General features: G+C 41.0%; 1 protein-coding gene across 1 annotated transcript; it reads right to left on the reverse strand.

Moving 5' to 3' along the window:
• Positions 1 to 1786: 1786 nt before the first annotated feature.
• odad4.L (outer dynein arm docking complex subunit 4 L homeolog) lies at positions 1787 to 9876 on the reverse strand. The gene is given in 12 exon segments (NM_001091143.2): positions 1787 to 1949; positions 2034 to 2115; positions 2454 to 2554; positions 3259 to 3455; positions 3541 to 3627; positions 4840 to 5047; positions 5410 to 5631; positions 6539 to 6698; positions 7167 to 7228; positions 7997 to 8150; positions 8467 to 8598; positions 9748 to 9876. Coding segments are annotated over 12 exon segments (1602 nt in total). The 5' UTR covers positions 9868 to 9876; the 3' UTR covers positions 1787 to 1872.
• Between the last annotated feature and the right edge of the window lie 7207 nt (positions 9877 to 17083).

Consider the following 17083-nt stretch of genomic DNA (forward strand, 5'->3'; position numbering starts at 1 on the left):
CGCGTGCCACTAGTATTACAGCAACTGCTTCTGGCCACGCCCACTCTAGTGGCCACACCCCCTCATTCCCATGTTCATTTTACAACATTTGGCCGGTTATGAAAGTTGAAACACATTCCAGTTTTGCTAATGAAGGTGAATTGCCCTTTAAGCTGTGAGTCTGACTTCTCCCGAGGGACCTGTTAAATTATATTGTTACAATGACTTATTTGCTGATCTCACAATTCTTACAAAAGTATCTGATCTGCAGCTGTGGCTGTTTCTGGGCTCTCTCCCAAAAGCCAATTAAGTTAGAAACTTTATTTCTTTTTCTGGCTGTTCAGTGCAGAGAAAATGTGGACCTTCCAGTACAAACAAGGGACTGCGGGTTGAGCTGTCAAAAGAGGGACTGTCCCTCTAAAAACGGGACAGTTGGGAGGTGTGGATCACTGTCAGGTCTAATGTACAAAAGCAGCCAAGAGGCAGTTGAACAGTAGCCCAAAAATAGCTCAATTTGTGCAGTGGAAAAATAAACACATTTAGATGAAAATATACTTTTTTCAATATTCCCATGAAGTAAAATGGGAGAGAGTCACCAGGGGGGTAACTAGGAGGTATACGGGTCCCTAATTCATAACAATTTCATTCAATGTTGGTGAAACAGCTTTACCCCAAATTGTCTGAAATGGAGGAAAGTGAGTGGAAAATGTGAGAATGTTTAAGAGTGACGGGAGAGTGGGGGACAGAGGCCAAAATCGGGGAAGTTGTACACACGTCAGTCCCAGTGCATGCTGGGTATTGTAGTCTTACATTCAACTTGTGACACAAAGACCACATTACCCAACATGCACTGCGCTCGGCCCATTAGGGCAAGTAAAAACATTGGATGGTTTCCAGGGTACAAAGCAGCCAAAGGACCAAAATGTAGGCCAAATCCTTAGCTTGACTAGTTTGTACTTTCAATACCCGCCTGGCCTTTAAATGAGTAGCCCAATTGGGCTGGAAAACCAGCAACCTGACAACCCTGTACGTCAGTATGTGCCCCTCACACCCTCCCCCTATCCTGGGTGCTCATCCAATCACATTACTGTACGTTGCACTTTATGTGGGTGACGTTATTGGGACAAAGCTGAGGCAACATGATGTCACACAGTAAAAACAAAATGTCTGCTCCACAGGACTCCTCCCTACAATGAGCTACTCATTGACAATTACACACACCACTAGTTACTCTACACACTGAGCTTGGCACCACATCTGAACATATGACTCCTAGAACAGACGGGAGCAATGCTAGAACTGAATACACATACAACACAACTGCTAGGAGTCTGTATATTCTCTTCATGCATGAGCTGCACAGTTCAGCAAGAGCCTAGTGAATGAGAAATAAGGGGTGCTGTTAGGGTTGCCACCTGGCCAGTCTTTTACCCACCTGGCCAGTAAAAACAATGCTTGATGCCAATGTTATTAATAGGAAGAAAACGGCAGGAATATCGGAAGGACACAATTTCTTCCCAGAAAGAATGGCAACCCTAGGACAGAACAAAGTAGGGGGAGGCCCAGGAGAATGTTCTCCAAACAGCATTACCTGGGAGCTATTCTAAAGACAAATAAAACAAAAAGCATTTAAAAATGTAAGATTTGATTTAAAGCTTAATTTAAAAAATGATATAACCGTAGGGTGCTGCTGCCACATGGGGAAATTTGTTACCAGTTTAATTGTACAGCACTACAGAGTATGTTGGAGCTTTATAAATATGTAGTAATAATAATAATAACAACAATGATATTGTAGGCCATGAGCTACTGAAACCCCCAACTTTATTTCCCCAGAATGCCCCAAATGTCATGTGTCTGAATGTTGCTTCCCTTACAATTATAAATTTCTGTTCAGCCTTCATCCTCTTCTGTTCTTTGTACATGCACGTCCTCCTCCTCCTCCTCCTCGTCCCTCGCTGTGTTCCCATCTGTAAGACACAAAGCAGAGGTTTGCTCCATCCAACTGCAGGGCTACATTGTTGTCAGGTTAATGATGGATTAAGGCGACGTACCTGCCCTTAAATTGTCATTTTCATCATTGTTCTGTTCTGATTCCTGCTGCTCTTCCATCCCCTGCTTTGCATCCTCCAAGGCCTACAAATAAAATAATGATCAGGGTAAGGTACAATGGATCCTGCTTATTAAACAGTTTCATAGCTGTCCCTGCCCAACTACAATATCTAAGATCCCAGTGATCACATAGAATTTACTTCCCCTTTTTATACTTCAATCCAAGAACCATTTCATATACTTAAATGTGTAATGAAAGCACCCCATACATAGGAATAATAAGTATAGACACCTGTATATAAATAACAGGGTACATTTCACATTGTTTGTAGGTGGCCACAAGCTAATGAAGCAGGCTGGGACGTGATCTGAGTGTTTGGGCCTATATTTATTCCTTAGGCAAATAAAAGTAATTCACTCACAACGAGGATGGCTTGCTCTGCATCCTTATTGTGAAGCAGTCGTGCTCTCTCCAACGCATTCTCAAAACTGCTAATGGCAGACTGGTAATGCTTCAGCTTCACTGTGTGCAAAAGAGATTTCCATATTAATACAACATCTATTTTATTTCAGTTTATACAGTGTGGATGCCCTGAAGACAAATATGACATTATACTGTGAAATACTTCAAACCATAAGGTGAAAGGAATCATTATTTAAAGGGCCCTTTTTTTCTCCCAGTATCATCTATGCCAAGGCTGAGTTGGCCTTCAGATCTATACTGCTTATCCAGATCTTTGCGGATTTCCTAAAAACAAAATCACTATTACTAGTTTATTACCTCCTGCTCTGTAAAAGCAGCAACATAACAACAGTGGTGCAGATGGTCCCTAGAAAACTAAGAGCCTGCATGCCAAATATGAACACGTCCCACATTACTTCTCTGTTGGAGGGTTTTAGTATGTAAAGTTCCAGTGTGATCTCTGGATAAAGGAAGAGAGGTTGTCCAGAACTACAAATCAGGGAAGCACTTATCTGGGTTCTATTTAGGTTGGCATAATTATGCTTGACAAAGGGGTTACGCCCCGAAACGTTGCATCCGCAATAAATGAGCAAGGGTTTTCCCTGCTAGAAATAACCAAAGTTGTGCTCTTCACGCTGAATTTGAGGTTGCCAATGCCTCCTTCATTGAGCACCTGGAACTCGTACAGATCGGGAAGGCCAGGGTGTGCGAGGGTAATTTCTTCTCTATTTCCCTTGGCATAATTATACTGGCAGATCTATTACCTTCTGCTTGAGCTAATAACACACAGGCATTGAGCTGCCACTCAATATCTTCAGCTGCATCAGCCTCCTGCTGCGACTTTTCCCCATATTCCTTAGCTTCAGCAGTTTGCTCCAGCTCCAGGTAACATCTCCCAATCTCATGATACAACCAGGTCTTTTCTAAGCTTGAATTGGCCAGAGGGATCTTCTCTTCCCATCTAAAACATAACACAAGTCAGTCAGTACAGTTTATTCTTTTTGCTCAAACCTGATTCGCTAGTTTTGCTATGAACTCAAACTTACACCTTGATGGCTTCATTGAATTTCCCAATGCGTGCATATACTCTCCCGATATTATCTAACGCTCGGGATTTCGCCTCCAGCAATTTGCTAAAAATAAAATATATATATATTGTTTTTATCCTCAGAAGTAATGACAAACAATGGAATAAGATATCCTTTTTTTAAGAAGTTCCACCATAATAATAAATATATCTTCACGCAACACTAAATAAATTAATGCTAAAAATGCACTGTAGAGGCAGGGGGTAAAATCACCAAGCCCCTTCAAATTGAGGAGTTTCGGGTTTCTACAAACACCTGCAGTATAAATAGTTTTTTTATTACCATATAGTAAAGGTCATGAAACCACACCAGTCAAAAAAAGAACCCCACATTATTTTTTATAATGACTTTACCAAGCACAGGGTGCAGTGAGGGTCAGCAAATTGGGGAAGAAGGGGTAAATGCACAAATCCATACTTTTAAGGAGGTTGGCATTTCAAAGCATTACTGTAGGTTCAATTTAGTGAAGCTCAGAAAAACTGCCTTTTTTAAAGGGGAACTTTCCTGAAAATGACAATTTAATATAAACTTCCTCATACTGAAGTAAGAAACTTTCTAAATACAGTTAATTAAATATTCTGCATTGTTTCCGAAATAATCAAATTTTTATTCACTATTCCTCTCTCAGCATCTGTTTCTCTTCATTCTCTCTTCATGCTGCAGTTGGGTGACAGATGAATGATTCAATAAATCTTACAGGGGGGCTCCTGTCCTAGCAGATGTATTAAGAGTTCACTCAAATAACTGATTCCAGTAGAAACAAAATGTAACAAAATAACTGCCTTTTGCACAAATTCTGCATGTAGAGAGACATGATGTCTGGTGAGTTTAATAGAGTGACCTCTAATATATCTTCTAGGCAAAAGGAGTCTCCTATAAAATAAATTGGATTATTCATCTGACACCCAACTCCTGAATGACGACAGAATGAAGAGAAACAGATGGATAGTGAAGATAATCTTGATTATTTCAGAGACACTGCAGCATTTTTAATTGATTGTATTTAGAAAGTTTCTTACTTCAGTATGATGAAGCTAATATTACATTTCCTTTTTAGAGATAGTTCCCCTTTAAGCATCAGCATTTGCCAGTAGGGGCTCTTTCGATCAATACCATACCACAAATACTAGTATCAGCCAAGAACCAAGCAGAACAGGCCCATTAGACCCAGAATGTTTTAGCTGATGCAAAGAAAAGACACTATGAGCAGATGAGTTGTAGGATAAAGTACTGTGTCAGTAATGTATGCCATCTTACTATTTCTCTGCTATAGCCAAGTCCTTCTTGTGGCTCTGCAGTGCTGCCTCTATCTGACCCATGTCCATCTGAGCATTCCCAATGCAGCTGTGGAGACTCCCAGTAAGCTCTTCCCTGTTGTGGATATCTACCGATGTCCATCGTTCAACTTTCTTTAGCACAAGTTGGGCCTTTTTGTAACTTTCTTCTGCTTTTCCACTTGAGAGCACTGGAAGGATTTAGAGACAACAGAGTGGTGACGGAAAGCAGAAACAAATCATGGATAAACGTTGTACGAGACAATGTTATATAGTCAAGTTCTACCCAGGTGTTCCTAATAGTATTTTACTTTGCTCTGTGCTCTGACCTCCATACTTGCTTCCAGCATGGAGTTTTGGATTTTATTTCCACAACAATGTGCTTGGGTCTTTGAGTCCTATGTTCTATACTGTATAGTTTGTGACGTTACTGCTCATGGCTAAATGTAAGAAACCACATCAAAGATGTGTCCCAGCTGGGAGAGTTACTTTAATATACGTTGTGCAACACGGCCTGCCAGCAATGTTTCATGGTACAGTTATTATTACATACGCTGGTCTATCTCCTCCAAGCTCTTTACAATGTATTGGCTAGGGTCAGCAGATTTGTTCTTATCCCGCTTCCACTTCTGCTGCATGATCTTGCGGTCCCGCTGGCGCGCATAGATGGGCTTCTGCTGCCTCCAGAACTCAGAGCGCGTGTCCAGGTACAGGATTCCATTAATGATCAGGTCGTGCAGTTTGACCCCACCTCGTGTATTGCCTTTCACTAGAGCTGTGTTAATGAGAAATGACCAGAATAAGCAAGAGAATAAACTGCTTTAATATTGCAGTGCAGAACTGCACCTATACACATTAAAGGGAACAGCATTGTATGTGTATAAATGGTGTATATTTGTGATACTGGCTCATTCTTATGATTTACAATAAAGTGACTGTATCACAATCAACGCAGCCTTGCACATTCCCAAAGCCCCCTGTGCCTGGCGCTGCCAGACTCTGTCATTGGTTCTCCTTTGACCCCGGCGCAGGGCTGGGGCAGGGTGCAAGGATCTGATAAGCTGGACATATTGTTTATATCTCATTTCCAGCTTGTACTGCCCCAGCCCAGTGTGTCATGGTCTAAAAGCACCAGTTACAAAGGACAATTGCAAACAGTGTACAGCAATTAAAGTGGTACTAACACCCTATTGTGAATAAGACATCATTTTAATATTTAACTATCCTGTCAAACAGCTTTCACTATGGGCCAGGACTCCTTTATTCTGACATGATCCACTTGCTTTAATAGGAGAAAAGGGAACCTATAAAAGGGAAGCTTCTGATTAGACACATGATAATTCTTATGCAATAATAGTGTTATTTACACATAGGTCAGGGCATGTCTTTATCTAGCCAGGACAGTTGCCTTGCCATTTAATTTGCTGGATGCATGCTCATGTCATTTTTATTAAAATGCCTTTACCCATGAAGTTCATGTGACATTCTCTCAATTGCTGATGGGAAATCTTTGTAACTAAACTATATTTGCCGGCATAGTACCATCTTGTGGTCAAAACAAGTAGAACAGCAATACAATTATTTACAACATCATTAAAGCAGACTTCCAGAGCATCTTGCTTAATGGATGAGAACCTTAAAGTTAGAGCAGCTGCTTCCATCTTATTTAGTTAAATACCTACCTTCATCCCTTAATAATGATTCCAGATATTCCTTATCACTGTACAGTTCTCCGAGGAGCTGGCGCACGGTCTTCTGGCTCCTTTCAGGATCTACTTTCTTCTGCTGCTTTGAATCCTTCTTCTGCACCTTGACCTGAGCCTTTTGTTTAGCCTTCTTGCTCTGAAGTAAAGTTGAATTACAAAAAAATGGATATTGCCTTTAGGGTTTGATTCAGCTGCATTACTCTTCTGTTACTTATTTACATCCTTTTGTAATTCTGTTCAGATCTGTTTGTGACTGCTAGTGGTAATGTTCTAGTTTCTTTTCTAAAAATGTACGCTTAGGCTTAGTGTTCTACGGATGTGTTTATAATAATAATATATAGATAGATTTGGTTTGTAATGAGAAATGTTAAATAGTTAGTTGGCTATATATTCCTATTTATGAGCATTTATAGCACCCAGCAATGCCTTACTATATGTAAACAGCTAAATATCTATATCTCCTTACATAAACAGAGACATTATAATTTTCAGTTTGACAAAGAAAACCATCTGAGAACCATTTTAAAGGAGCAGTATAACAAAAAAAAAATTATTTTTCATGCAATACATAAATATAAACCATTGTACATAGAAATCTTTTTACCTCTTCTTGTCGGCTTATAAACTGTAAGTCTGTTTTATTTTCGAGTTTAACACTGGCAGGAGCTATGGTGAGAGGAGAAATATCAGAGAAAGGATATATAAATAGATACAGATAAAAGCGTACATGGGGGTATATTTACCAAAGAGTAATGTTAGAGATCACCACAGTCCACTACAGTGAAATCCTCCATTCATTTTTATGGCATTTTGAAAGGCCTATTTATCAAAAGGTGAACTTTTACTTTCACCCATTGATAAATACTCTTTTAAAAATCCTATAGAAATAAATGGAGAATGGTGGAATTTCACTCTAGCAGACTGTGGTGATTTCACTCTTTGAGAAATATGCCCCACAGAGCGATGCAAGGAATACTGTGGAATATAAACACATGGGGCAAGTTTTATCATTTTTAAACGTATCAGTGCAGCAGGTATGATGACATGGGCCCAGAACGTTGTAGGGGTCCACTCAGAGCTTAAATCTTCAAATGTTGAAGGGTTATTCGTGTGATTTTCTATAAATGCTCTGCCACTGACTTCATATATAATAAGCTCTTTGAATACTAATTTAATACTAATAATTTCTCATGCATGAGCATCACAGACAGCAGTATTTCACATCAGTTGCCTGTAGTAGTCCCCTGCCCACCCAACGTGTTTGATCTGCTTCTGACAACCTCCTCAGTAGGTCAGTCCAATAGATCAAGGGAGGCAAATACTCATGTTGGGTGGGAGAGGGACCCTCATTCAACATTCAACAAATCACAATGGAGAGTGAGTAATGGGAATGGAGTGAGCACTGACAGAAGTGGATGAGACAGTAGAACTCACTTCCGACTGAGTTCTCAATTGCTTCCTGAGCCTTTTGTATCCCCAGACGGAATCCCTGAAATTCTGGTCGCAGCTTGTACCCTCTGTGGTAATGCACAAGGGCAAACTCAAAGTCTCCCATGGCGTAGAGCGCCTCTGCCTTCTGGTAAAGACCCTGAATGTGGAAAGAAATGGTGTGCAATGAAGTGACAGAATAGTGGCTAACTGCTTTCTCATTCTATGCTGGAGTTAAACAACAACATGCCTGCTCAATAGCTGGAATACATAGAAGCAAATACGATTTGATATAGAAATGAATGTTGGCAGGGCATAGACAGAGAGATGATTATTGATGATGTAGGAGGAGACTTATACATGGAATAAGTTTGGGTTTATACACAGGTATTGGAGCTATAACCCATAAAACCCCATGGTATGGCAATGGCATCTTACACAAAACCATCAATGAAGGGGGCGAGAGTTGGCGTTACCTTGAAGAAATCGTTTTCGATCTGTAGAGAGGCCTCTGCATCCTTCAGGGCACATTCTGGCTCCCCGAGTTTTAGGAAACACTTGGAACGAGCAACGAGGCAGTTCTTCTCTTCAGGTTGGAGCTGAAGTGCCTAAAATGAAGAAGATAAGACTAAAGAGAGCTCTTCATGCCTGAGCACTACTCCTGCGAAAACCCATTTCTCTGGGATCTGGTGCAAAATGAGGAGGGCAAAGGAAAGCATTGTTGTTGCTCCCCCTTTAGTGTATGAGAAAGCTTGATGAATTGCATGCTACTATGCCCTGTATATACCAGGTAATCAGGAGTAAAGACTCTCTCATGCTCACTCTTTGGGACAATCTTCCATATTGTCAGTGCACTCCACCTACTACCCATGTGCAACCCCCAAAACCACCCATTGTGTTCTTATTGACTTCCATTCATGTCTAGTCTTCTTGTTTCCCATTAACTGAGCCAAACAAAGGCTTAGCCCCCATAGCCCAGAGTCTTTCTTGTAGGGATGCACCCAATCCACTATTTGGGAATCCTTCTTGAAAGATTTGGCAGAATACCGAACCGAATCCAAACCCTAATTTGCATATGCAAATTAGGGACAGGAAAGGAAAAAGTGGAAAAAATTCTTCTTTTATGAAGAAAAGTCATGTGATTTCCCTAACTGCCCCTAATTTACATATGCAAATTCGGTTCGGCCAGATAGAAGGATTCAGCCGAATCCAAATCCTGCTGAAAACGCCCGAATCCTGGCCGAATCCGGAACCGAATCTGGTGCATCCCTACTTTCTTGTAGCCCAACACCCCACGTTCACTGTGGAACCTTTAAAGGGGCACTTTTCCTTTCAGTGTGTTATACAATGGCTAATTCTAAGCAACTTTTAAAATGGTCTTCATTATTTTCTTTTTCTATAGTTTTCTTATTATTATTTGCCGCCTTCTCCTTCTGACTCTTTGCAGCTTTCAAACGGTGGGGTCACTGACCCCATGTGAAAAAACAAATGCTCTGTAAGGCTACAAGTGTATAGTTATTGTTACTTTATTATTGGTCTTTCTATTCAGGCCTCTCCTATGTACATTCCAAAGCAGGGCAGGGTTGCTAGGGGAATGTGGACCCTAGCAACCAGATATGGGCTGAAATGACAAGCTGGAGAGGTGCTGAATGAAAAGTCAGAAATAATAAAGAATGAAAAGCTAAGTAAGTCAAACAGTGTGAGAATATCCGTGAGTAGATGCCAGTAAGAGTAGTTAATTGAAGCGAGTGTGTTACCGCAGTGAAACTGTCTGAGGCCTTCTTGTACTCCGCCTTGTGATACAGCTGCTCCCCCTCTGCCATGTAAGTGCTGAATGTGCTTTGGGGCGCCTGTTGCTCGTCCGTCTCCTCAGCCATAGCTTTGCCTTCTCTCTGCACCAGCGGCACCAGCGTGTTGTGCTTCACTGTGTGGTGTTTCACTATGTTGCCTTTAGCTAGCGTGAGGCGTTGCTTAGCAACCCAAAACCTTACTTCCGCCGCCATATCTTACTTCCGGCTTTTGGAACGCGCTGGTGGGCGCCATTGCTGTGTTTGTGTGAGGCGCTGAATTAATCTTGTGTAATAATGTTTATAACAACAGCCTCACATACTGTGTCTGATATGAGAAACACACAAACAGTCCCTGTGCTGAATAGTTACACAACAGTGTGAAAAAACAGAAAGAGGGATACAAACATGTAACCACGCCCACTTTTGTGGCCACACCCCTAATTCCCATGTCCATTTTACACAATTTGGCAGGTTATGAAAGTTTAAACAGATTTCTGTGCAGTGTCTGACTGGGATACCAGGGGCCCACCCAAAAACCTTAGACCTGGGGCCACTCTCAGTACTATTATTATTATTCCTCTCCTCACTCAACCTCTAGTCTCCTAGTCTCTTTTCTCATCTATTATCCATCTATTTAGCCTCTTCTTATTTAGTCTACTAACAGGGAATGGCCATGAAATAGGCCAAATGTTTAGCAGCACGAGGGCCAATGACACCTGGGTCCCGCGGGACTTTTCCTGGTCTCCCTGTGGGTCAGTCCAACACTGTTTCTGTCACGGTTTTTATTACAGTTTTGCTAATTAAGGTGACTTGCCCTTTAAGCTGCAAATAGTGTTGCCACCCAGCCGGTATTTTACCGGCCTAGCCGGTAAAACACCTGCCAGGGCCGGTATTACAAATTTACCGGCAATGCAGTTGCCGGTAAATTTGTAATACCCTTAAAAAGACCCCTTGCCCTGCCCCCAATCCCCTGTAAATTTAGCTTTTTTTCCTCTGTTTTTGTCCTGGCCGCGCTGTCGCCCGCCCCTTTACGTCACAACCCCTCCCCCTTTGACATCACACCGCCCCTTTTTGTACCCGCCCCCACCCGCTGTTAAAAAAATGTAGCAAAAGGTGGCAACCCTAGCTGCAAATCACACTTTCCCCAAGAGACCTCCTTGTCTTAAATTGTTACAAAAGTATCTCAGTATCTATTCTGGACTCTCTGCAAAAGCCAATTAAGTTTTAGAAATGCTGTATCTTTTTCTGGCTGCTCAGTGCAGGAGATGAAAGGGAAAGTCGAGACATTTCAGTCACAATCCGGGACTGTGGGCTGAGCTTTCAGAAGCAGAACTATCCGGGGACAGTTGGGAGGTAGGCTTGTTGGGCTGAACCAAGTCCAAACACATCAGTTGCACTTTGGGATTAAAGGGGAAGCCCACATTTCCATTGCCTGCACTGTAGATGAGTCAAATAGAAACAGGCAGGTAAGATGGCCGCTTGTCACTGGGTGAGAAAGTTGTCAGAAAAGGAGCACTGACCCAGGAAAAACTTTAGAAACAGAATTTATCAGCACCCCTGGTGAATTTGGGGTTCCTCTGCCTTTTCTAAAGCACTAATCTGTATTTGTTTTCTGCCTTTTTTATTTTGTCCCCTGACAGTTGGGCGTTTCACCTGCAGATGTATTTTCCACTGCTCATAGAACTCAAATCTGCCTACTGGCCTGTGGCCTCTGGGATCCTCTCCATAGAACACACAGTCCATTGGCTTAATACGGCATCTCCATTACATATTAGACATTACATATTAGACATTACATATTAGACATTACATATTAGACATTACATATTAGACATTACATATTAGACATACAGCGGCACTTGGGGGTGACACTAAATCCTGCCACAAAAGGCTAAAGGAAAATGTTGCTACTCCCAGCATTCCATTATTTTATTTAAGCAAGTATACAATCTGCTGTGACACAGGTTCCCTGCTTGAAGGAATCTCATCCCCAGGACAAACTGAGTGTTGTTACAAAGCCAGATGCACCTGTCACGCTGCTTGTTTATGATATACAACTCCCAGCACCCCCTGACAGCTTGTCTTTGTTTAGCTCACCCAAGTGTACAATCCAAGCTCTCTACGTGGAGAAGGAGCATCCCCAGGGCAAAACGACTAATTATATATTCACTGATGCTAGTACATGCATGGAATAATAGATATTTAGTGTGTGTGCTGCTGTTATGTATATATATATATTGGGAGATCATATGTGCCACTTGCAATTAGGGTTGCCACATGGCCGGCCTGGCCGGTAATAATGTTGCTTGATGCCAATGTTCATGACAAACTCGGCAACTCAACGGCACTTCTGGAAGAAAGTTTATTGCAACAGGCTGCTGATAATACACCTAACGCGTTTCGGGAGTACCTTCTGAAAATCATAGGCTTCCTAGCTTATTTATAGGGAAAGTCCATAAAAATATAGGAAGGCCGGTATTTTTTTTTCAAACAAGGTGGCAACCCTTCTTGCAATCAGTGCCTATTTCTGTTTTACTGTGGTGCAATATGTCCATATGTATGCAAAAAAAACAAATCAATCATGGGAAAGGGTATTATGTATTAAGTTGCCCTCATGCCAAGTCTATGGGCGGTGCATTGTGTATAACAGGCGGCTGCTTAATGTAGCATCATGGAGAATTTCTATTAAATCTACTTGCACATAATTTAGTATCTCCTGTAGGATTTATTACCCTTCGGTTGAACACATTATATAATAGGTGGCATGTATTTTCTGGAAATACTAGCTACAAAGCTAGGTAACAAATACTGACTTATTGTTTAATCCTTTCGTAGAAAAAAAATAAAATATATATATATATATATATATGGCTATCACTGTATTTAACACAGAGTAAAGCAATGCTTACCTACACACTTTTCTCTTGCTCTACCTCTACCTATTTGTGAACATTTTAGATTTCATTTAAATAAACACTAAACCCCATCCCAAGTGATGATATGACAGTATATCACCAAATCCTGCCCGGATTCAGTTTACCCAGAGAACATAATGATATTAGTTTGGCATCAATGATGTTGCCTAAACACAAGTTGATTTCCAGGCTAAAAACAACCCTAAAGCTTCTCATGATGTATAACAAATGAGCAATGAGCAGACGGCCCTGGCTTTATGCAGCTAAATGATTGGAAATATATTTCAGTTCTAAGCAATGCTGTATAATGACTGTCTCAGTCTGATACACTGACCAGAGGCAATAAAATGCTATTAGCCAACAGCAAAAGAACAGACATGACTTGGTAAATTGTGCCAACAATGGCTGTGGTGTTGTCAGCCAGCAAAGCCCCAGGATTTATAGTTCTGACCTCAGAGTGTGAGCAAATCCTGCTGCTGATTAACTGTTTCTGTACTGCACATAAACTGCCACATGGTACTACTGAAAATAATGTCACCATATGTCACTTTTAAAGGAGAACTAAACCCTGAAAATTAATGTGGCTAAAATGTCCTATTTTATACAGTGAACTTATTGCACGAGGCTAAAGTTTGAGCTTGTCAATAGCAGCAATGATCCAGGACTTCAAACTTGTCACAGGGGGTCACCATCTTGGAAAGTGTCTGTGACACTCACATGCTCAGTGGGCTCTGATTGGCTGTTGAGAAGCTAAGCTTAGGGCTCGTCACTAATTATCCAGCAGAAAATGAGCTTCCCTGGCTGTAATATAAGCTGATGCTACAGGTTTGCTGATTATTCAATTCTGATGCTAATTGCACTGGTTTCTGTGCTGCCATGTAGTAATTATGTGTATTAATTACTAATCAGCCTTATATTGTGACATTTCTATTCTATGTGTACTGTATATTGTGAGTGGCTCCCTAAGCTCAGTAAGTGACAGCAGCACAGAGCATGTGAATCAGTGAATCAGCAGGAAAAAAAGATGGGGAGCTACTGGGGCATCTTTGGAGACACAGATCTTTACTGCTAAAGGGCTGTGGTTGCCTTGGGCTGGTACAGGAGCACATAATGTACAACATTTCTAGCTACTTCTTTAGTTTAACATTCCTTGTCCTTTTTAGGAATGTGACTGGTTTATAATCAGGTTGCAAATCACCTATTCATGTTCTACCTGCTATTGACAGGCCAAAATATAGCAAACACTTAAAGCATTATTTTCCCTATGGTACAAATGAAAAGCTTAATATCTATTTATTTCTATTTGCATTGCATTGTACAGTCATTATATGTCACTCTTCATAGCAGGGATATCTCATTGCCTGTGCAGAGCAATAAGAGAAATTTGCAATACCTTTTATAATTTCATTATGCCAATTCTGTAAACAGTCAGGAACAGATTAGGATAAGGTGAATGAATAGTGAAGAACTGGTGCTGGTAAAATGAATGGTGCAGCGTGTATAAGACGCCAACATTTTTACAGTTTTACCCGTATTTGCAGCCGAATTCCTTGTTCCCACACAATGGACTGGATTTATATCCAAATGGTCGGAGTAAATCCTGCTGTTCTTTAACTGTTTCACAGAAATCAAAGAGAATGGGGGGAGGTCTGGGCAAACAACATAAGGTTTAGGTGAGGTTAATACAATGATATTGTCACTAAAGTGATGAAAAAGGTGAAAGCGGACAGACAAAGAATAATGGTGATTCTACCATTCAAAAACATATTATACTGTATCATCATCATCATCTCCTCTGATCCTGTATCCAGCATTCTAATTCCTTGCATTATACACATGATGGGTCTTATACATTAGTTCAATTCTGGATTTGGGTCTGAGAGTAGAGCAGTGTCATTAGGAAGTAAGAAAGATGAAGTCTTCTATCTGCTTATATATATATATATTTATACTGTTGCTTCAGTTGTACAAAAAAACGAATGAACGTTCATAACCTGTTTGACAGCTTCTGAAGGAGGAGGGGGCATCTCCGGCCAGTAGATTTAATGTTGTGATTTCTCTGACACAAACCAAAATGAAACGACCTTCACTATCTGCCAGGGACTGTCCGGTTATAAAGGAGGCCGTTGGAAAACAGACATGATAAATTGGGAAAGCAATAGAGATTGCATCAGCCTACCATCCCTCTCGGAATATAGTCCTGATATGAGTTGATATTTACCCATTGTGTTGCTGCAACAGCTGAGAGCATTGGTGAGTGCAAGGGCCCAACACAGACAACTCCCCTAGACATTTTCCCAATATGCATTGGGTCGATGTTGGCAGAATTCAGGGCACATTAAGTTCCTGTGTCGTTGCCAATATGGAAAAATGATTTCCAGGGTGACTCTATTGCTGGGCCGGGGCATTACTTCTCATTAAGGCAATTAATACCAGACAATAGACTAGAGATAAGTCAAATGAATATGACAGTGGTTGCATTTATTAAATAGTACCATGCCAGTCTCAAAGAAATATTCTCCTTCATCACAATTGTTTAATTTGGGACAAAAAGTATGTTGCTGCATTGGTGCCTGCTCCAACAGCCAACGATAATATTCATTATATAATATGAGACAATGGACATTGAGATTATCCTTTACGGTTGTCAAACTTTCTTTGGGCAATGATGGGCTGCTCCAAAGCTTTACTAATGACCAAAATCTTCACGCACCCTTGAGTTCTGCAGCAGCTACTGGGCAGGTTATGTGTTACCCTCATATATGGAATAATCCATTCTGAATCTTATCTCTTATAATGTGTCTCATTCCCAGTCTATTGGAAAGATTTATACAGAAGGCATCCTTTGTTTCCAATGCATTTAGCCCTCTGTTATGAATGATGTGCAATTCCCAGAATCCTCAGCTAGCGGCCCAACAGCACAGGGAGCTTGGAGGTGTGTCAAACAGCACTTAACATTTTTCGTGATGCCTAATATGTAAGGAATGTATGAATTGGCAGTAAGAGCTATAACCTGCTTTTCAGAAAGGAACCAACGCCTATGTGGGCATGAAGCCAGAGAGACAGAAATAGAGGCGCAGAGATGTGAGACGCAGGAGGTGATAAGGTGCATTCCTGAGTGACACACAAATACATTCCCAGCTCCTAATGCACCACTTGCCCATGGCTGACATAACAAGGAAAACACCTACAATATACAAATGGCACAGACACATAACTCTTCTACTCCTCTTACATTATATACAAATAATAATAATGTTCATTTTTTGTGAATAAAATATTCAATATCTATATATTGTCATGTGTTAAACACCAAGCTTTAGACATCAGGGCAAAGTAGGGTGGGGGCAAAGGACAAACAAGGGGAACAAACAATTGTTAGCCCTGACCAACCCACCCCTAAACATCACTGGTCTGCGCCCCGACATCAGCAACCCACACACTGACATTATGGCAGGGGTGTAAGTGCAGAGGGGCACCAAGAGGCCCATATTCATATGAGGGATCTACCAAATACACTATTTGCGATTCGGCCGAATCCTTGGTGAAAAATTTGGCCGAATACCGAACCAAATCCAAATTTGCATATGCAAATAAGGGCCAGTAAAGGAAAAAGTGGAAAAAATTATTCTTTTGTGAAGTGATCTCCCTACCCGCCTCTAATTTACATATGCAAATTAGGATTTGGATTCAGTTCAGCCAGGAACAAGAATCCTGCTGAAAAAGGCCGAATCCTGGCCAAATCCCAAACCGAATCCTGGATTAGGTGCATCCCTAATTAATATACAATTTCAATAAATATTGGTAAAAAAGGACAACCTCTAGACATTTTGCGGGCCTGAAAAATAATTTGCAGTAGGGCCCAGTAACATGTGGTTACAGCACTGCATTATGGGCCTGACCCATTTGTCCAGATTTTGATTTGAGATGTGACCCTCCACATGGATCAGTTAGAGGGACATACATGATGTGCAACAATGCTGCCAGCTACTCAGCTTCAGGAATATGGTGGGCCACATGAATAATAATGCTTTATACATCATTTTATTTATGGCAGCAAATCACAATATCTTCTGTGATGTGAGGCCCTAACATTATATCAGTATATGAGTAGTTATATTCCCAGTGCCTTATGTAATTCATGTAAAGAGTGCAGCCTGGATGTCAGATTCTGTGGTGGGACCTAGGAGACTCAGTCCAACCAGACTAGATGTACAATTCCTACTTGGAAAATAGAGGTGAATATATATATATAATATATTGAGTGTCTGCCTTTCTTTCAAGTTGAGCTGCTGAAAGTATTTTGCTCCCATGATCCTATGGGCCATTGGGTGAGGTGGCTTTGACCTGCCCCATTTTGGAATGTGGGTCACAGAGCAGTCACCAAG

This window comes from Xenopus laevis, chromosome 9_10L (assembly GCF_017654675.1).
Source record: "Xenopus laevis strain J_2021 chromosome 9_10L, Xenopus_laevis_v10.1, whole genome shotgun sequence".
NCBI classification, from domain to species: domain Eukaryota; kingdom Metazoa; phylum Chordata; class Amphibia; order Anura; family Pipidae; genus Xenopus; species Xenopus laevis.